The sequence below is a fragment of the Hyperolius riggenbachi genome, chromosome 10 (genome assembly GCF_040937935.1).
Source record: "Hyperolius riggenbachi isolate aHypRig1 chromosome 10, aHypRig1.pri, whole genome shotgun sequence".
Classification (NCBI taxonomy): Eukaryota; Metazoa; Chordata; class Amphibia; order Anura; family Hyperoliidae; genus Hyperolius; species Hyperolius riggenbachi.
In genome coordinates, this window is record NC_090655.1 from 43,582,667 (window position 1) to 43,604,990 (window position 22,324).

General features: G+C 47.2%; 1 protein-coding gene across 8 annotated transcripts in view; it reads left to right on the forward strand.

The window, feature by feature from the left end:
* Nucleotides 1-22,324, forward strand: part of LOC137535707 (uncharacterized) — a 213,913-nt gene that overhangs the window by 174,252 nt on the left and 17,337 nt on the right. For all 8 annotated transcript variants that reach the window (XM_068257570.1, XM_068257572.1, XM_068257573.1 and 5 more), the window contains exons 8-11: nt 3,098-3,227; nt 5,409-5,483; nt 9,207-9,296; nt 20,721-20,875. In XM_068257570.1, coding sequence (XP_068113671.1) covers nt 3,098-3,227; nt 5,409-5,483; nt 9,207-9,296; nt 20,721-20,875 — 450 coding nt within the window. The remainder of the gene's footprint in view (nt 1-3,097; nt 3,228-5,408; nt 5,484-9,206; nt 9,297-20,720; nt 20,876-22,324) is intronic.

Below are 22,324 nucleotides of genomic sequence, written 5' to 3' on the forward strand. Positions count from 1 at the left end.
TTACAGCTCCTTTTTTTTAAAGCGTGGTTTTCAGTGCATGTAGCATTATTTCGGACCATTATTATTATTATTTTTTTGTTTTTGACATCCTGTTGAATTAGTCATGTGATGCCTGGTACACAACATGCAATTTTTACTTCAGAACAAATTTCTAATCAAATAGATGGTTGGCCAAAAAAATATACAGACATGAACCGATCCCAAACTCGAAATCAATCTTCCTAGGTTGGAAAGAGATCGGACCGGCAGTATAAAATCGATCGAAATACCGCCCATCGTATGTTTGTCCAATTCTGATAACGTTTTAAACACTTGAATTATTCGATCGATATCCACTCAAAATTATCAAAATGTGGAAAGAAAAAAATCACACAGGTGTGTATGCTGGCTTTCTTCATCTAATTGGTGTCAGATCTTAAGGTACAGCAAGTGATTTTTGGTGGCCGACCAAGAGACAGCTTTCTCTGATCGAATCTAATTGGAGAGAGTTCTGTTGGCCTGCCTTAAATGGCAGGATGATTCCCAATTGATTTCTCACCTCCTGGCTCCCCCAGCTGTATCAGTGAATGCTAACCCCTGAGCCACCGTGTTACCTGAGTGCTAACCCCTGAGGCACCGTGTTACCTGAGTGCTAACCCCTGAGGCACCGTGTTACCTGAGTGCTAACCCCTGAGGCACCGTGTTACCTGAGTGCTAACCCCTGAGGCACCGTGTTACCTGAGTGCTAACCCCTGAGGCACCGTGTTACCTGAGTGCTAACCCCTGAGGCACCGTGTTACCTGAGTGCTAACCCCTGAGCCACCGTGTTACCTGAGTGCTAACCCCTGAGCCACCGTGTTACCTGAGTGCTAACCACTGAGCCACCGTGTTACCTGAGTGCTAACCCCTGAGCCACCGTGTTACCTGAGTGCTAACCCCTGAGCCTCCGTGTTACCTGAGTGCTAACCCCTGAGCCACCGTGTTACCTGAGTGCTAACCCCTGAGCCTCCGTGTTACCTGAGTGCTAACCCCTGAGCCACCGTGTTACCTGAGTGCTAACCCCTGAGCCACCGTGTTACCTGAGTGCTAACCCCTGAGCCACCGTGTTACCTGAGTGCTAACCCCTGAGCCACCGTGTTACCTGAGTGCTAACCCCTGAGCCACCGTGTTACCTGAGTGCTAACCCCTGAGCCACCGTGTTACCTGAGTGCTAACCCCTGAGCCACCGTGTTACCTGAGTGCTAACCCCTGAGCCACCGTGTTACCTGAGTGCTAACCCCTGAGCCACCGTGTTACCTGAGTGCTAACCCCTGAGCCACCGTGTTACCTGAGTGCTAACCCCTGAGCCACCGTGTTACCTGAGTGCTAACCCCTGAGCCACCGTGTTACCTGAGTGCTAACCCCTGAGCCACCGTGTTACCTGAGTGCTAACCCCTGAGCCACCGTGTTACCTGAGTGCTAACCCCTGAGCCACCGTGTTACCTGAGTGCTAACCCCTGAGCCACCGTGTTACCTGAGTGCTAACCCCTGAGCCACCGTGTTACCTGAGTGCTAACCCCTGAGCCACCGTGTTACCTGAGTGCTAACCCCTGAGCCACCGTGTTACCTGAGTGCTAACCCCTGAGCCACCGTGTTACCTGAGTGCTAACCCCTGAGCCACCGTGTTACCTGAGTGCTAACCCCTGAGCCACCGTGTTACCTGAGTGCTAACCCCTGAGCCACCGTGTTACCTGAGTGCTAACCCCTGAGCCACCGTGTTACCTGAGTGCTAACCCCTGAGCCACCGTGTTACCTGAGTGCTAACCCCTGAGCCACCGTGTTACCTGAGTGCTAACCCCTGAGCCACCGTGTTACCTGAGTGCTAACCCCTGAGCCACCGTGTTACCTGAGTGCTAACCCCTGAGCCACCGTGTTACCTGAGTGCTAACCCCTGAGCCACCGTGTTACCTGAGTGCTAACCCCTGAGCCACCGTGTTACCTGAGTGCTAACCCCTGAGCCACCGTGTTACCTGAGTGCTAACCCCTGAGCCACCGTGTTACCTGAGTGCTAACCCCTGAGCCACCGTGTTACCTGAGTGCTTACCCCTGAGCCACCGTGTTACCTGAGTGCTTACCCCTGAGCCACCGTGTTACCTGAGTGCTTACCCCTGAGCCACCGTGTTACCTGAGTGCTTACCCCTGAGCCACCGTGTTACCTGAGTGCTAACCCCTGAGCCACCGTGTTACCTGAGTGCTAACCCCTGAGCCACCGTGTTACCTGAGTGCTAACCCCTGAGCCACCGTGTTACCTGAGTGCTAACCCCTGAGCCACCGTGTTACCTGAGTGCTAACCCCTGAGCCACCGTGTTACCTGAGTGCTAACCCCTGAGCCACCGTGTTACCTGAGTGCTAACCCCTGAGCCACCGTGTTACCTGAGTGCTAACCCCTGAGCCACCGTGTTACCTGAGTGCTAACCCCTGAGCCACCGTGTTACCTGAGTGCTAACCCCTGAGCCACCGTGTTACCTGAGTGCTAACCCCTGAGCCACCGTGTTACCTGAGTGCTAACCCCTGAGCCACCGTGTTACCTGAGTGCTAACCCCTGAGCCACCGTGTTACCTGAGTGCTAACCCCTGAGCCACCGTGTTACCTGAGTGCTAACCCCTGAGCCACCGTGTTACCTGAGTGCTAACCCCTGAGCCACCGTGTTACCTGAGTGCTAACCCCTGAGCCACCGTGTTACCTGAGTGCTAACCCCTGAGCCACCGTGTTACCTGAGTGCTAACCCCTGAGCCACCGTGTTACCTGAGTGCTAACCCCTGAGCCACCGTGTTACCTGAGTGCTAACCCCTGAGCCACCGTGTTACCTGAGTGCTAACCCCTGAGCCACCGTGTTACCTGAGTGCTAACCCCTGAGCCACCGTGTTACCTGAGTGCTAACCCCTGAGCCACCGTGTTACCTGAGTGCTAACCCCTGAGCCACCGTGTTACCTGAGTGCTAACCCCTGAGCCACCGTGTTACCTGAGTGCTAAGCCCTGAGGCACCGTGTTACCTGAACACTAATAATCTGTGTATGTTCTGCTTCACGCCAGTCCATCCTAAGTGCTGAATAACCCGTTTTTGCATTTTTCCCAACAGGAGCCACAATCCGCGGTTTCAACAGGTTCTGTCGAAGCTGGAGAGCGACCCCGTCTGTCAGAGGCTGAGCCTCAAATCCTTCCTCATCCTTCCCTTCCAGAGGATCACTCGCCTGCGCCTGCTGCTTCAGGTAAAGCCCCTCCTCCTCAGCGCTAAGCCAGTCCTCCACCGCCACCAAGCTGTGACCGCTGCTTCCTGCTATTTACCGTACATTGCCACTGCATATCCTTGCTTCCTAGATAGGTGATCTGCGGCAAACTGCATGGTAGACGCAAACACCACTGTTGTTCGTTGTAGCCTGTGACTTTCTCTGGTATTAAAGGACAACTGAAGTGAGAAGAATATGGAGGCTGCCATATTTATTTCCTCTTAAACCATACCAGTTGTCTGGCAGCCCTGTTTGTCTATTTGGCTGCAGTAGTGTCTGAATCACACCAGAAAAACGCATGCAGCTAATCTTATCAGTTCTGACAATAATATCAGAAACACCAGATCTGCTGCATGCTTGTTTCGGGTCTATGGATAAAAGTATTAGAGGCAGAGGATCAGCAGGGCTGCCAGGCAACTGGTATTGCTTGCTTAAAAGGTAATAAATAATGCAACCTCCATATCCCTTTTATTACGTGTCCTTTAAAATGTCTCACATTATTTGGTGGTCTATACAAATGGCAGTTGGACTTTATAAATACGACAATAGTGAATTTATGGTGAAACCGGCAATCCTATAAACCGGTCAATATTTTCAGCTAATCATCACATTTATCTGCTGTTCTGTTCTGACCAAGAATTGAACTTCATCCCAATCAGTAGCTGATACCTCCTTTCCCATAAGAAATCTTTTTTCCTTTTCCCAAACGGATCATCAGAGGGGCTCTGTACATCTGATATTATGGTGAAACCCCTCCCACAGTGTGATGTCAGGACCATGGTTCTGTTGTCACACTGTGGGAGCCTTGTTGCATTGTGGGAAATAACAGCTGTTTCCAACTGCCAAAAAAGCAAGCAGCATCTCTTCCAGTGACATCACCTGCCAGCAGTAAAAATGTCACCATGTGATAAATGCCAGAATGTAAATCAGGGAGAGGAAACCTTTTGCAATGTGTAAACACTGACTAAACCATTTATACATAATTATTGTAAAAAAAAAATTTTTTACATTTTCACTGGAGTTCCTCTTTAACGCATTTTTCTGGCAAACAGTCCATTTGTAATCTTAATAAAAAGGCCAGAAAATGACTTAAAATGGGGCCCTAAACAAGATGCCTAATTTGGGTCCCACTATTGGTCATCTGGCTTCTTTGGTAAGCTAAGATGGGGGAAGTTAGTCAGAAAAGGTGCCAGGCAGAGGGAAGTATGTGTACACCTCCAGTGAGCTGGGCGCAGGGTGAGATGAATGATGGCTCACCCTGCTGCTGCTGAAATCCCCAACCCCACTAAATACTATTCCCCTCAGGCAGGGGCGTAACTAGAAATCACTGGGTCCCCCTGCAAAACTTTGGATGGGGCCCTCTCCCCATGTACACTTAATAGGGACTGTCTACACATCTTTGTCTACAAAACTTTGTATGATTCGTTATCAGTGGCTGAGCAGATGCAGTTATTAGAACAATTGTGCATAGAGCAGAAAGTGGTTTTTTTTTCTCCTTGCCCTGAGTTGTCACTTTCAAGACAGGGCCCCCGGTAACTTCTGGGCCACTTTGCGGCTGCATCCCTTGCAGGGTCTATTGTTACGCCCCTGCCCTCAGGGTTACCTCACAGGCAATCGCTGATAATGCAGGTGGGGAGATTAGACCTGACCCCACCCGGGGTTAAGAAGTTGCTCTCTGTGAATAGGAGAAAATGGGGAACCCCCCCCCCTTCACCAAGGGTGAACTTGTACAGTGTTGTAGGAATACAGAGGCACCAAAAGAATAAAAGTATCTAAAAAGTTTAAAAATAGAGTAGGCAGTGGTGGACTTGCCTCCTCTAAACAGGCACAAGATGACACTGATGTAATATCAATAAAGCAGTTTATACACTCCACAAGATTATACAACGCGTTTCGCAGAATTGACCCCGCTTCTTCAGGCAATAAGGTCGGAGCATATAAAAAAAGGTCTGTAACTCCGCTAAGCTCCTATGGCTGATTTTTGATTGTGATTTTAACAGTAGGTATTGCAGGAGGCCGCTGAAGCTCCCACTTGGAACTTTCCATCTCAGACTCCATTTAAATGTGAAATATTCAAATATGAATGATTTGATATTTAGCAGACTGAAGATCAATACAATAAATAAAATATTGACACAAACCATTTGTGACTTTCCCCTACAGAATATAGTGAAGCGATCGCCGCAGGGCTCTATGGAGGAACTGCAAGCCACCAAAGCGCACAATGCAATTGAAAATGTAAGTCGGTAAACAAAAAAGAGAGCGATTTGTTGGTGAAAATTTACTGTTGGGAATTTCGGAAGAGAGTATTCACTAGGCCGGGGGTCAGGAACCTTTTTGGCTGAGAAAGCTATGAATGCCGCATATTTTAAAATGTAATTCCGTGGGAGCCAAGCAATATGTTTCAAACTAAATACAAGTAAGGGCTTGTTCACACTACAGGCGGTTTCATCTTTTTCTCACCTGCGTGCGGTTTTTTTTAAAACTCCCCCGACCGCGTGGACAATGAATGTCTATGAGAAAGTTGATATCAGCTCGGTTCGTGCGCTGTGCGGCTAGGAAAGTGGAGTGTGTTCCATTTTTGAGGCGGTTCCGCCTCAATGGAAAGTGTAGGAGAAACGCAAAATGCTCACAAAATCGCTTTGTGCTGCGATTTGCGTTCGCGTTTTTAAGAATAAATACATTGTATTATTTTCCGGGTCAAAGAGTTCACTTCCTGACTTGCGTCAGGGAGTGAATTACAAAACCGCTCGGAGAAAACGCTTAGAAAACCGCTAAGCTCAAAAACGAATTGCCCACCCAAGCGCCGGGAATCGGGGAAGAAAGAGGCCTCAAAAACATCCCAACGCGGACGGACACGCGAGCCGAACGCAATGTGAACATGGCCTAAATGCGTGTATTTTATAGAAGACCAACACTTTTAAAGTACAAGAAGTCTCTGAATTCTTTTTAATAACATTGTTCTGCTGTTGCTAACCAATGATGAATAAAATACTTCTTACCATTAATGTGAGTTCTGGTGCTGCGTGGTTTTGCTGCTGTCAAGTGACAGGCAGCCTATTGGGCCAATAAAAGTGCAGGGATCTCATCGTACAAAGTCACTGGACCTGACAGGGTCCAGGGCGGGACATTAGGAGCAGCTGTTAGTTTTGGGGGAAGCGCGAGTAAGTTAGTAGTGCAGCAATAGCGTGCTTACTTTGAACATTTTACTTGTGCTGCCACACTAAGCTGCACTGCTTGAGCAGTGCAGCTTAGTGAATCAACCCCTACTGACTTGTCTGTGAGCCAGATGTAGCCATTAAAAGAGCCACATCTGTCTCCCGAGCCATAGGTTCCCTACCCCTGCACTAGGAGAAGGATGCCACAAGCTATCTAGCGGTCATTAAAAGGCAGAGGATCAGTGGGACAGCTAGACAACTGGTTTAAATAAAATATGGCAGCCTCCATATCCCTCTCGTTTCAATTGTCCTTTCATCCTTACAGTGATATCCAGAAAAAAGCAACACAGCCTATGTAGGTCTCAGTAGGATTGAGACTGTACATGAAACTGTTTACTTCAACATGTCACCTCAGGTACTCTTTAACTTATTCAAGGATATTGAAACATGCATAAAACACACACACACTGAATTATCCCACCACATCCTGGCTTCCAGCTACAGGGATAATAATAGAGATTACATATGCTGTATGGCAATAGCAACAGGTCTGATCTGTGACCCACACACAAGGGCGTACTAATAACAGAATATCTGCTATAGAGCGCTGATCTATTGCACAACTGCAAGCTAAATCACTGCTATTAAATGGAACCTTAAAGGGAACCTGAAGCGAGTAACATCATTTAAAATACGTAATGTACCTGCAAATGAATATTACATACCAACCTTAACATTAGTTCCTCTCAGAAGCTCACCATTTTCTTCTTACAGTGATCCCTTCCAGTTCTGACAATATTTTTGTCAGAACTAAAATATACCAGTTGCTGTCAGTTATAGATCAGCAGCTGCCAGTTACAAATGAATATGCAAGGTAATGTCCATGTTTCCCTATGGCTCAAGTGGGTGATATTACAGTGTAACAGTGTGCTGACCAGGAAGCTGTTATGGGGTAATGGCCATTTTTAAAATGGAGGACGGAGAAATCCATTGGTCACAGTGGACAAATGGGACGCAGGAGAGGAGAAAGAGAATGAGTAGTAGACTACTCGGGATGTAAGTATGACCTGTGTATGGTTATTTTGACTTTTTATTTTCCGTTCAGGTTCTCTTTAAGTGAGAGGGATATGGAGGCTGCCATTTTTATTTCCTTTTAAACAATGCACCTTGCCTGGCTGTCCTGCTGATTATCTGCTTTTAATACTTTTAGCCTCAGTTAGTTAACATTTTCGTGTAATTTTTGCAAAATTTTGTGCTGCCTTTAGGAGTTAACGGCAAAGACCCCCATACACGCTATTGTCAACAAAATTGCTGTGTATGTTAAGGGAAATGGTGGGAACAAGTCAAAACAAAAAAAAAATTAAAAATGCAAAGAAAAAATTGTTTTAAACGGTCATTTTTCTGAGTTTAAAGAGACTCCGTAACAAAAATTGCATCCTGTTTTTTATCATCCTACAAGTTCCAAAAGCTATTCTAATGTGTTCTGGCTTACTGCAGCACATTCTACTATCACCATCTCTGTAATAAATCAACTTATCTCTCTCTTGTCAGACTTGTCAGCCTGTGTCTGGAAGGCTGCCAAGTTCTTCAGTGTTGTGGTTCTGTGATGCATCTCCCCCCTCCAGGCCCCTCTCTGCACACTGCCTGTGTATTATTTAGATTAGGGCAGCTTCTCTCTTCTCTCTTATCTTTTACAAGCTGGATAAATCCTCCTCTGAGCTGGCTGGGCTTTCACATACTGATGAATTACATATGGGCAGAGCTGTCTGCACTCTGCAGTAAGAAACAGCCTGACACTTCAGTGGAAGAGAGCTGCAGGGGGAAAGAAACACACAAATGATCTCTTGAGATTCAAAAGGAAGGGTGTATACAGCCTGCTTGTGCATGAATGTATTTTCTATGTGTGGACATACTGTACATCAACCTACTTCCTGTTTTGGTGTCCATTTTGTTTGTTTATAAAAAAACTTTTTAAAACTGTTTTTAACCACTTTTAATGCGGCGAGGAGCTGCGAAATTGTGACAGAGGGTAATAGGAGATGTCCCCTAACGCACTGGTATGTTTACTTTTGTGCGATTTTAACAATACAGATTCTCTTTAACAAACATTTTTCCTGAGTATTTAAAATCAATGTTCTCAAAAACTGCAAGATTTTTTGAAACAAATGTTTTGACTTGTTCACTATTCCCTCAACATACATGGCAATTATAGTGACGACAGCATGTTTGGGGGTGGGGCTTTGCTATGAATTGATAAATTTATTAAAAAAACAAACAAACACGAATTTACAAGTGGATTAAACAAAATCAGTTGAATTTCCAAATCGTAATTCCCTATGGCCGTAATTGCGAAAAGTTACCCAAAATTTAGCTTAATCATATTATAATTCGCAGACTATGATCATCATTGTTTGCGGGTTTGCTTTAACGATAAGGGAGTATTTGTTTCATTGAACTACAGTCACTACTCACTATAGCCCTGCTAGAGTCCTGGGGCCATATGCAATTCACTTTTTCACCTGAGTTTTCTCCTAGAAGATAATTTTTAATTTTCTATTTAAAATGACTTTCCAGCACTTTTCAACTAAAAAAGTACCAAAAAGTAGTTGAAAAAGTACTAGCAAAATTATTTTGAGTGATTTTTTTCTTGCTTTCCGGTGGCTTAAAAGGCATCTTATTGACAAGTTTAAAAATATCAACTTGGAGGAAAAGTGAATTGCATATGAGCCCTGCTCTCTACGCCAATTGTTTATGATCTACCTGTCTGTCTCTCACTCTCTCCCTCCCTTGTGCCATCTCACAGCTGATTAGGCAGTGCAATGAGAGCGTCCAGAAAATGAAGGACACAGAAGAGCTGATTCTGCTAAACCAGAAGATTCAGTTTGAGTGTAAGGTGAGTCCACCCTCGTTCCCCAGGGGCCTTCATTCCAGGCCTGCTTGCAGTTGTATGGACAATATGTTCTTATGCGGAGATGCAGCAATGCAATGTGTATAGCGCAAGCTCTGTGAATCGAGGAATTTTTTTCTGCCTTTCTCTTTTGCAATATGGCTAACCTCTGGATTTGACATGAGTTTTGCAGATTTTATTAGCACTGTGAAAAAATGGATCTCTGCGGAGCTCTTTACATAGAAGACATAAGGCAAGGCTCACCTGTTGGGAGCACTCCACATGGGGTTGGGAAATCCAACTCCAGTCCCTGAGGGTCATATCCATACCAGTGTTTAGGATTGACTGAGAAATAGAGTTCTGGTTCACCAAGAGCTTGCTGGTTAGTCTGTACCTCTCGGTGTTACAAGCCCTACTCTATAGAGCCAAATTAATCCATGCCGTGCACTGATGAGGATCAAACAATCCGTCTGTATGCATGTTGGATTGTTATGGCTCTGTACAAATTAACAAACTGACACATCATTGCATTCCAGCGGTTCTGGAGGTGTGTTTAGCTTCTAAGGGTAACAATGGTTAATTTGCATATATTCAGCAGTGATGCACTGGGAGACATCTCAAGCTCACTCCAACCTGAATTATCACAAATTCTTTCTGTTTTAAGAAAGCAAACTTTTGTTTTTCTGAGAAATAGAGAAATGCGTTCTACTTGATGAACCACGGCCTACCTGATTCAGTCTCATTAATTTAATTTGAGCTGTGCCTATAATGTGTGAAGACCTCGGCCCCTTAGGAGTTGTCCCTTGGAGTTGGGACATCCCGACATAGGGGAAGCCACTTACCTTATGGATTGGATGTGCAGAGTTAATGTGCCGCCTACAAATTGACATTAGGAGTTGGGCTCATCAGGCTCTATGCTGGGTTGATGACCCAGTGTAGATATATCCTCTTTGAAGGAAAAGGTGTGCAGAAAAAAAATACTATACAGTCTTGCTTCTCCATCAACACATTTCATAGGGCTCAACCCCGCTTCTTCAGGATGTCTGACATAACAACGTGGGGATATGTAGAAGAACGAGAACATAACATTTACTTGACCATGAAATACTAACTGGTCTATAAAAAGAATCCCTAAGTTATTAGGAAATTATATTTAAGTTGATTATAGAGTACACAAATACTGTCCAAAGTTAATGAATCAAAGAAAATCTTTGATTTCTGTAAATAATCCTTGTCTTCCCTCCTGAGTGGTTTCGCCAGTCCTGCCTTGCCTAAGATAGAAGCCACAATCAGGATTGCAGCAGAGGTATCAGTCCCTGCAGGTGGGCCCAGGGCTGTAGGGAACCCCAGTTACTTCCCCCTTTCTCCATCTGATAATAGGGCCCTCCTTGCTTAGCACGGATTGTTGTAGACACACCTGTAATGAGTGGAGGAGAGTCATAGTGTTATGTAAAGACTTCCGCAGAGATCCATTTTTTTCACAGTGGTATTAACCATCACTAGATCCTGATTCTGTAACCAACTACAGACCTGTGGCGAACTTACCATTCCTATCAAAAGTTATCGAGAAAGCAGTCGCCAACCAGCTAGAAGCCAGGCTTACAGATAACATCTTTGATACTTTTCAGTCAGGATTCAGGAAAAGGGACAGCACTGAAACGGCATTAGTCCGAGTAATGAATGATCTACTTACTGCAAGGGACAAGGGTGATTGCTAAATTCTGATTCTTCTTGACTTGTCTGCAGCATTTGATACTGTGGATCATGAAATACTAATCCAGTGACTGAAGAATTACTGTGGCCTAAGGGGGACTGTCTGGACACACACTACTCTAATCCAGTGCCACTTCCCTATGGAGTTCCACAGTGTTCTGTGCTATCTCCATTACTCTTTGCAGTCTACATGCTCCCACTGGGCAAAATAATCCAGAACTATGGCCTAGGATACCATTGTTATGCAGATGACACACAACTGTATCTGTCCTTCAAGCTTGGCACCCAAGACCCATCAGCATCCATAAATGCGTGTCTAGTGGATTTACAAAATTGGATGAACACCAGCTGGCTGAGGCTGAACTCTGACAAAACAGAGGTGTTGGTGGTAGGTGGTCCACACATGATGAATAAAGTTCAAGACGCTCACCGCCTCAAACTAGCAATTGGGCGAGATACTGTACAGTATAAAGACTCTGTGCGAAACCTTGGGGTGATCCTGGATGGAAATCTAAAACTCAAACAGCAGATATCAGCTGTTGTCAAGTCTTCCTTCTTCCATCTAAGAAATATAGCGAAAATCAAACACCTTATCCCAGATGAAGACCTACCTGCCCTGGTTCATGCATTTGTATCCTCCCGCCTAGACTACTGCAACGCCCTGTTCATCGGATCTACAGATAAGGTTCTGCGCCCCTTACAGCTAGTACAGAATGCTGCAGCCAGACTCCTAGCCAATGCCCCCCGCAGCTCACACATCCCCCCAGTACTGCAAACTCTTCACTGGTTGTCTGTAAAATGGAGAATCAATTTAAGATCTGCCTGCTGACATTCAAGGCTCTACACCACATGGGACCCAAATACATAGCAGATCTATTGGAACTTTATGCCCCTCCACGCACCCTCCGCTCTGCCAACAAGATGAAGCTGATTATTCCCAGGATACACTTAACATTTGGTGCTCGGGCCTTTTCCTATGCAGCCCCTACTCTATGGAACTCACTTCCACAATCAGTACGAGAGGCTCCTAAAAAAAAAAAAAAAAAAAAAAAGGCTAAAAACTCAACTCTTTTCCAGAGCCTTTGAGACTGCATAATGCAGGGTAACAGCGCTTTGAGTAGTGTTGGGCGAACAGTGTTCGCCACTGTTCGGGTTCTGTAGAACATCACCCTGTTCGGGTGATGTTCGAGTTCGGCCGAACACCTGACGGTGCTCGGCCAAACCGTTCGGCCACATGGCCGAACTAAGAGCGCATGGCCGAACGTTCCCCGAACGTTCGGCTAGCGCTGTGATTGGCCGAACAGGTCACGTGGTTCGGGCCCGAACGCGCTCTGATTGGCCGAACGGTGACGTGGTTCGGGTAAGTAAATACCCGAACCACGTCATATCTCCGCCATTTGTCTGTGGGTTTAGCTTTGGGTAGGCAGGCAGGGTAGTTCGCTCTCCAGCCACGCTAGCCAGGGTCCCCCCCAGTCATTGTGTGTCGCTGCTGGGAACAGTAGTACACCGCTCGCTCAGCCACACTATATATAGCATTGTTTACTGCCACTGTGTACCTCGCTCAGCCACGCTATATATATAGCATTGGGTTTTCTGACACTCTGTGTACACGGCTTAGCCTGACTAATATAGCATTGTGTGTACTGCCACTGTGCACCTCGCTCAGCCACGCTATATATAGCATTGTGTGTACTGCCACTGTGCACCTCGCTCAGCCACGCTATATATAGCATTGTGTGTACTGCCACTGTGCACCTCGCTCAGCCACGCTATATATATAGCATTGTGTTTTCTGACACTCTGTGTACACGGCTTAGCCTGACTAATATAGCATTGTGTGTACTGCCACTGTGCACCTCGCTCAGCCACGCTATATATAGCATTGTGTGTACTGCCACTGTGCACCTCGCTCAGCCACGCTATATATAGCATTGTGTGTACTGCCACTGTGCACCTCGCTCAGCCACGCTATATATAGCATTGTGTGTACTGCCACTGTGCACCTCGCTCAGCCACGCTATATATATAGCATTGTGTTTTCTGACACTCTGTGTACACGGCTTAGCCTGACTAATATAGCATTGTGTGTACTGCCACTGTGCACCTCGCTCAGCCACGCTATATATAGCATTGTGTGTACTGCCACTGTGCACCTCGCTCAGCCACGCTATATATAGCATTGTGTGTACTGCCACTGTGCACCTCGCTCAGCCACGCTATATATAGCATTGTGTGTACTGCCACTGTGCACCTCGCTCAGCCACGCTATATATATAGCATTGTGTTTTCTGACACTCTGTGTACACGGCTTAGCCTGACTAATATAGCATTGTGTGTACTGCCACTGTGCACCTCGCTCAGCCACGCTATATATAGCATTGTGTGTACTGCCACTGTGCACCTCGCTCAGCCACGCTATATATAGCATTGTGTGTACTGCCACTGTGCACCTCGCTCAGCCACGCTATATATAGCATTGTGTGTACTGCCACTGTGCACCTCGCTCAGCCACGCTATATATAGCATTGTGTGTACTGCCACTGTGCACCTCGCTCAGCCACGCTATATATAGCATTGTGTGTACTGCCACTGTGCACCTCGCTCAGCCACGCTATATATAGCATTGTGTTTTCTGACACTCTGTGTACACGGCTTAGCCTGACTAATATAGCATTGTGTGTACTGCCACTGTGCACCTCGCTCAGCCACGCTATATATAGCATTGTGTTTTCTGACACTCTGTGTACACGGCTTAGCCTGACTATATAGCATTGTGTGTACTGCCACTGTGCACCTCGCTCAGCCACGCTATATATAGCATTGTGCTTTCTGACACTGTGTACACGGCTTAGCCTGACTAATATAGCATTGTGTGTACTGCCACTGTGCACCTCGCTCAGCCACGCTATATATAGCATTGTGTTTTCTGACACTCTGTGTACACGGCTTAGCCAGACTATATAGCATTGTGTGTACTGCCACTCTGTGTCTGCTGGGCCTGGGAACAGTAGTACACCGCTCACCCGCCACTGTATAGCATTGTGCTCTGTGTCGCTGCTGGGAATAGTGGTACTGTATAGTATTTCTGTACTGCCACTGTACTGCTGCCAGTCAGCGTGTACTGTAAGGATAAGTGAAATGAGGAAGAAATCCGGTGAAAGAGGAAGGGGCAAGGGAAGAGGTGTTTCCCCTGACGGTTCACGTACAGGCCACAGGGGAGCACCCAAGAAAACCCACTCAATACCGCCCATGTTGTCCAGGACAACAACCCTCACAAATCCAAAAGAACAGGACCAGATAATTACTTGGATGACCTCTCAAGCGTCCAGCAGTGGGTTAAGCAGCACCAGCACATCACGCACGAGGTCCGAGTCCTCAGCCAGTTACAAGGAGCCAGTGGGCACAAAGCTGACACAACCGGCAGCGACACCACGCACACAACTGCCAGATAACCAGTCCTATGAATTACCTCAGGACACAATGGGGTATTCGCAGGAGCTATTCCCAGCCCAACAAACTTCCACCTATGAAAGGTCAATGGAGGAACAGCCAGAAATGTTGTGCCCGGATTCACAACCATTAACTGTGGGAAATGCACCGCGCACTGAAATACAAGGCGAGTCCGAGGAGGACTCGGAAACCCAAATCCCAGAGCAAGTTGGGCAGGAGGGGTTGCAATTGCAGGAGGTCGGCCGACAAGATCTGGAAGACGACGTTGGAGTGAGCTGCGCAGAGGTTGTTCTGCTGAGCTCTACTCCACGGCGGCGGCCCCCCACAATGACATATGACGAGTTTGAGGAGATGGAAGAGGAGGGTATGGACAATGTGGACAGAGACCCAGATTTTATTTGTGAACGAGAACATCGCCGTCGTAGCAGCAGCACAGATGAGTCTGTTGAAGAACCCACTGCTGCACGAGTTCGCCTTGTGCCACAAGGTAGGCGGCGCGCAATTTCAGGCACCACAAGCGTGGAAGTTAGAGTGAGAGGCAAAAGAGGAGGAAACAGAAATCGCCAGCAAGGAGGCAGGTGCTCCAAAGTCTGGGCTTTCTTTGAAGACTGCACTGAGGATGTTACCATGGCGATTTGCAAGGTGTGCAAGACTCGCCTGAGCAGGGGGAAAAGTATTAACAACCTCTCCACCACCAGCATGAGCCGCCACATGCTATCCAAACATCCCACTCTGTGGGCAAACGCGGCAGGACAGGGTACCAGCAACACTGCCTCCCTTGGGTTCACCAGACTCACCACCAGACCCGCCTCAGCAGCAGCAGTAGCCCAGCCATTGCGTGGTTCACAACATTCACAAACATCAGACGACGCTGACACTGTCACTTTCCGGAGTAGTGCTCTTGAGGTCTCCCAGTGTTCATCAAACACAACAACCAACAGCCCTTCCGTGTGCAGCGCTACGGTTCAGTTGTCTGTGTCGGAGATGTTTGAGCGCAAGAGGAAATTGCCAGCAAATGACCCCCGGGCCGTGGCAGTAACAGCCAGCATAGCCAAGCTTCTGGCCTGCGAAATGCTGCCATATCGAGTGGTGGAGACAAACAGCTTCAAGGGCATGATGTCAGTGGCCATCCCACGTTACGTGGTTCCCAGCCGCTACCACTTTGTGCGCTCTGCAGTGCCTGAGTTGCATGAGCACGTGGTCAGCAAAATAACCCGAAGCTTGAAGAATGCCGTTGCCTGCAAGGTTCACCTCACCACTGACACTTGGACGAGTGCGTTTGGCCAGGGTCGATACATCTCCCTTACCGCGCACTGGGTGAACCTTGTGGAGCCTGGCAACGATTCCTCACCTGCTACGGCGCGGGTGTTGCCCACGCCGCAAACAGCTGCACCGACGTCCCTCCCACTGGATAACAACAGCAGCACCTACCTCTCTGACTCCTTCTCCTCCAACGCATCTCAAAGCTGTACCTCATCCGGAAACGCTAACCCAGCAGCAGTAGGATCGTGGAAGCAGTGCAGCACAGCTGTTGGCATGCGTCAGCAAGCGTTGCTGAAGCTGATCTGCCTTGGGGATAAGCAGCACACAGGGGAGGAAATTTGGAAGGGAATAAAGGAACAGACGGATTTGTGGCTGGCACCGCTGGACTTGAAACCGGGCATGGTTGTGTGTGATAATGGGAGTAATCTCATTCGCGCTTTAAGGTTGGCTAAGCTGACACACATCCCTTGCCTGGCGCACGTGATGAACCTAGTAGTTCAGCGGTTCCTGAGGACATACCCAGGCGTGGCCGATCTTCTGTTGAAGGTGCGTCGAGTGGCCAAACATTGTAGAAATTCCAGTACTGCTTCGGGGGCACTCGCCAAGATGCAGGAGCGCTTCAATCTCCCCCACCATCGCTTGCTGTGTGATGTCCCTACGCGCTGGAATTCTACGCTGCACATGCTAGCACGCTTTTGTGAGCAGAAGAGTGCAGTGGTCCAGTACATGACGGCGCAGTACCGAGGCGCATCCGGACAGCTGCCAAGCTTCTGTGGATCCGATTGGGCCAACATGTTGGACCTCTGCCAAGTCCTCCAAAATTTTGAGCAATCCACGTTGCTTGTGAGCAGTGACAACTCTTCAGTCAGCATTACCATACCACTGCTGTGTTTACTGAAGAGGTCAATGTTGAAAATCAAGGAAACAGCTGTCATGATGCAACTAGGGGAATCTGAAGGAGAAAACGATCAGCGTGATGGTACCAACATCAGGCCATCCGCCTCAGGGAACGCTGGCCCCAGCAGCTATGACGAAGAAGAGGAGGAGGAACAGCTGGAGTTGGAGCAGGAATTTCATGCCACCACTGACGAGGGCCAGAGCGGTGCACGTTGGACTTCCACAATTCAGCGCGAATGGTCAGCAGAAGCAGACCAGGAGGAAGGTGACGACTATGATGCATCACAACAACTATCACAACGCTCACAAGAGGATGATGAGGATTCTGGTAGGACTCTTGCACACATGGCTCAATTCATGCTAGACTGCATTGAACGCGACCCACGCATTGTGCGCATTCTGGACAACACCAATTACTGGGTTTATACCCTTCTGGATCCACGGTACAAACACAATGTTCCAAAACTGCTTGAAGAAAGAGTCAGACAGGTCAAAATGGAAGAATACCAGCAGGCCCTTGTGGAGACTTTAGAGAGGAGATTGACATCCTCCCCCTCCTCTAGCCAGTTGTACGCCGACAGACTGACTTCCGCAAACCCAGGACGACCAGGAGGGCAGCAAACAACGCAAGCCGCAGCTAGTGCCCAAAAGGGAACGGTATCGGCAGTGTCCTTGGAGTGGGAAAATTTTCTGACACCCATGCAGCAGCAGCCCACTGAACAGGAAGCGTGCAGATCCACCTCCAACACCGATCGCCTGGAGAAGATGGTCAAGGACTACATGTCAGATGACGTAGCTGTGTCGAACAATCCATCTGCACCCTTCAACTATTGGGTATCGAAGCTAGACACCTGGCACGAACTGGCAATGTACGCAATAGAGGTGCTGGCTTGCCCAGCAGCCAACGTTATGTCGGAACGCTGTTTCAGTGCTGCCGGAGGCATCGTCACAGATCGGCGTATCCGCCTCTCCACAGAAAATGCAGACCGTCTGACTCAAATTAAAATGAATCAATCCTGGATTGGAAACGACTACGCAACACTCCAGGACCCCAACCAAGTAACATGACCAATGAACATCTGGGATGGTGTAGCGTTACCGGTCCCTGTTTATTGAACCTCTCATCTGTATTACATTTATGACTGCATGGCGGCAAAAAGCATTGCTGCTATATCCGCACACTTTTTGTCCTCATGCAAGGCCTGGGTTGTTGTGTCTCAAAAAGCATGGCCTTCTCCTCCTGCGCCTGCTCCTGTTCCATCACGTGTGCTGCTGCTGCTGCTGGGTTAGCGTTGCCGGTCCCTGTTTATTGAACCACTTATCTTTATTACATTTATGACTGCATGGCGGTACAAAGCATGCTATCCGCACGCTTCTTGTCCTCATGCAAGGCCTGGGTTGTTGTGTCTCACAAAGCGTGGCCTTCTCCTCCTGCGCCTCCTCCTGTTCCATCACGTCTGCTGCTGCTGGGTTAGCGTTGCCGCGTGGTCCCTGTTTATTGAACCACTTATCTTTATTACATTTATGACTGCATGGCGGTACAAAGCATGCTATCCGCACGCTTCTTGTCCTCATGCAAGGCCTGGGTTGTTGTGTCTCACAAAGCGTGGCCTTCTCCTCCTGCGCCACCCTCCTCCTGTTCCATCACGTGTGCTGCTGCTGGGTTAGCGTTACCGGTCCTTTTTCCTGGAACCTCTTATATGTATTACATTTATGACTGCATGCCGACAAAAAGCATGTTACCTGTGCAAAGAAAACAGACATTTCCCGCATTTAAAAGACAGTTTTCCCTTTGAAACTTTAAAATCGATTTTCTCAAAAACTATAACCTCTTTTTGCTAAAAAAATTTTTCCTCTTGTACCCACTCCCAAGGTGCACATACCCTGTAAATTTGGGGTATGTAGCATGTAAGGAGGCTTTACAAAGCACAAAAGTTCGGGTCCCCATTGACTTCCATTATGTTCGGAGTTCGGGTCGAACACCCGAACATCGCGGCCATGTTCGGCCTGTTCGGCCCGAACCCGAACATCTAGATGTTCGCCCAACACTAGCTTTGAGTCCCCAGGGAGAAAAGCGCTATATAAATATTCTTGTTATTGTTGTTATAGTGGCCATACTTGTTATATGAACCCCGGCAGATAAGCACCAGTCCATGGGGGTCACCACAAGGGGAGTGAATGTTGGGGATTGGGGGGGGTGGGGGCTCCAGGATTTTTGGTCACTAGTGTTCATATTCGGGATCCTGCATTTAGACACCTGAATAATGCGGAATACCCCACTTCATCAGCTAAGCTAGCGGACAGGGTCACAGGGAGGTCACTCACGCCGTGCCTCACGTGAATCATCTTCTTCCCTGAGGCTATACAGCCAGCTCTTTACCTCATGCAACTTTAAATGGGTATCTAGCACTCACTAGTGGTGGGAGGCAGTGTCATGGAACAGCTGTGAGAAACGTGGGCGAATTGGAAGGATCCGCGCAGTCCTATTTCTGATCGCTTTCTGGCTAAATTTGTGCAGCTATTACAGGAATCAGGTTTTTTTTTCTTTTTTTTTTTTCTCTTTCCCTCCTTTCACCAAAAGGCACTAGCCTGCCGCAGAGTGTCCCCGGCTTCAAGCTGTGCTGATGGCCCATCCATCAGATATAGTTGATAAGCACGATGACAGAAACAATCTAGTTGGGGAAAAAATCAGACATTCTGGCTCTCCTCCCAGCAGGGGAGCTGACACGTAGTTGGCTGCCACAAGCTTCAAAACATCAGAGAGAAAACAGTTTAAAGCTTCAGAAACGTCACCTAGGAATGACCTGCTATAAATCCCAGAGGTATCTCATATTCCATAAACTGCTATATGTGTCATATTTTCTGTGTTGCCAGGCTGGCAGACCCTCCAAACTAACAGAGCATGCTTGGCCCTATCCGGCGCTGGTTCTGTAGAAGTTTCAGAACATTCTGAGGTAAAGACTGCCAGTTAGGCAGTTCAAAAGTGCCCTGATGATACCACAGGGGTCTCATCCCTCATGTTTGGTATCAGGCTGCTGGGTAAATCGAGACAGATCTGAAAATGTTAGTAAATCTGCCCTGACCTGTACGGTTCTGTGAGATAGAGCCCATATATGGTTAGATATGATTTCTGGTCCCCAGGACAAGGGGAGGACTCATCTCATATTTTAAGGGGGTGTGTGGCTCCCGCCCTCACTCCCTCCTACTGGATCAGGGGCATAAGAATGGCAGAGGAGACAAACTCAGGGTCCTCCACCCTAAAACACCATCTTGATCTCATCTGTGCCAGCTTGAGGATATGCTGGCATCCACCTGGTCTGAACTCTGAACTTTGAACTGAAACAAAGGAACTCTACAAGTTTTTTCCCACAATAGGACATCTTTCCAGGAACTAAGTATTTTTTTTCTCCCCTTTATTTTCATACTGTTATCTCATGTCTCAATAATTGTTGATTTTAATAATTTTCTGTATATATTATTTATATTGCTTTCAATAAACCGACGCTATCGTCAGCTGTTATTCCAGCTACCCTATTATTCAGCATACACAGAAACTGATCCCAGGTCTCTGAAGAGACGCTACTATGGTATTGTGGTTAGCTAGACAGAATAGAGTGTGTTTAACCGTTTTTATTTGTAGATCTAGGCTCAGACAGTCAGCGGGCTCCTCTGTCCCATGGTAACAGAGGTGGTGGCAGTTATACCCTGAACTAGTGTGTAAAGTTGTAATTACCGTACCTCACAGGCTCCCTTCTGGTTTGTCTGCGGCCAATTCCGCATTGACTGCGACCAGAGTTCGCACGATCTGTGCGCTGGCACCGTTTGGAAGGCATTTTGCGGTCTGACCACTAGGGCTCCTGTGACAGGCAGTACTGCGGCAGTGGGTAGGTGTGGCATTGTAATATTGGTATTGGATCCTACTGTCCACTAGTCCGGTGTGAGTGGGTTTTAATAGGAAATTGGCCTTTACCACTCTCCCTCCACACAGAACAGGGCTTTCACAAATATTGTAATGGGAACTGTGACCCCCCCCCCCCCCCCCATTGGGAAGAGCAAAGCTTTACACATCCGACTAATTAATCACATGACTATCTCTTTCAATTTTAGATCTTCCCCCTGATCTCAGCGTCTCGACGTCTCATAAAACATGGAGAGGTGATCTTGCTGGAATACAATCCCGTCAGCTTCAGGTGGAAGGGCACCACCCGACCAGTCTATCTCCACCTCTTTAACGACTGCCTGCTGCTGTCACGGGTCAGAGAGTAAGTTGGAGTCTTCTCACGAAGGAGGGTCAATGAGCTGCAAATAGCTCTCTGATGATGCAAATTTTATGCAAATTTATATAGCTTGAAAATGGACCACATCCACTGCTACATAAAACTTGCATCAACTTGGAATTCTTTGCATGTCATTGATCATGCCTGTTCCTCATGGGCTGGTTATGTCTCTCCATTGGTGTGTCCAGAACATTCAAAGGAGATATAATTTTATTACTATAAGTACAGCAACGCCATCTTAAAAAAAAAGAAAGTAATTGGAGATTATCTCTACCAACTGAATCCTAAAAGATCATAGTGCATCACTTTAGGGCAGCGTGGTGGTAGCCAAGCAAATTATTCTGTTTGGCCCTTGTGGGATGGAAATATACTGTTGGCTTATAGTAATGTAATTGTACAGTTGATTGTTCCACCTCAGACTAGTAGTGAATGGAGAATCCGTGTGAGTGAAATATTTGGTTTATTTCATTTATACTAGTTTTATTTATAGTGTATGGTTGCATATTTATGGGCAGTTATATCACCTCCATACTTATGCATGGCGTTTCCAGTTTGTTAAATGTTACATGATGGTGGTGCTTTAGTGCAAACTCTTTATACTTCTTGAGCCATCCTTCATCTAGCTTGGTTTGCTTCCAGGAATGACTAAACTTCTTCTATTGTTTGTCTAGAGATGGTTGTCCCTTCATCCATCTGTGTTTAGTTGTAGAAATGGCCGCTCCTTCATCTACCGTGTTTGGTTCCAGAGATGGCTGCCCCTTCATCCTTTAGTTTCTGTGCTTGGATTGGTGCTAATGTTATGTGTTTGGTACCAGGGAAGGTTGTTCATCGTGTAGCTATGTTTGTTTCTAGTCCTGTCTGTCCCTCAAACTAGTTGTGTTCTAGGTTTTAGGGATGGCAGTTCTAGCGCTATCTGGTTGTAAATTATGTCTTTTTTTTTTTTTTTTTCATCTAGTGCTGAGTTTTAGGGATGGCTGGTCCTTCATCTAGCTGTGTGTTGGTTCTAGAAATGGATGATCCTTTGTCTAGCTGTGTATTGGTTCTAGGAAGGAATGGCTGATCCTTCACCTAGCTGTGTGCTGGTTCTAGGAATGGCTGATCCTTCACCTAACTGTGTGCTGGTTCTAGGAATGGCTGATCCTTCACCTAACTGTGTGCTGGTTCTAGGAATGGCTGATCCTTCACCTAGCTGTGTGCTGGTTCTAGGAATAGCTGATCCTTCACCTAACTGTGTGCTGGTTCTAGGAATGGCTGATCCTTCACCTAGCTGTGTGCTGGTTCTAGGAATGGCGGATCCTTCACCTAGCTGTGTGCTGGTTCTAGGAATGGCGGATCCTTCACCTAGCTGTGTGCTGGTTCTAGGAATGGATGATCCTTCACCTAGCTGTGTGCTGGTTCTAGGAATGGATGATCCTTTATCTAGCTGTGTGTTGG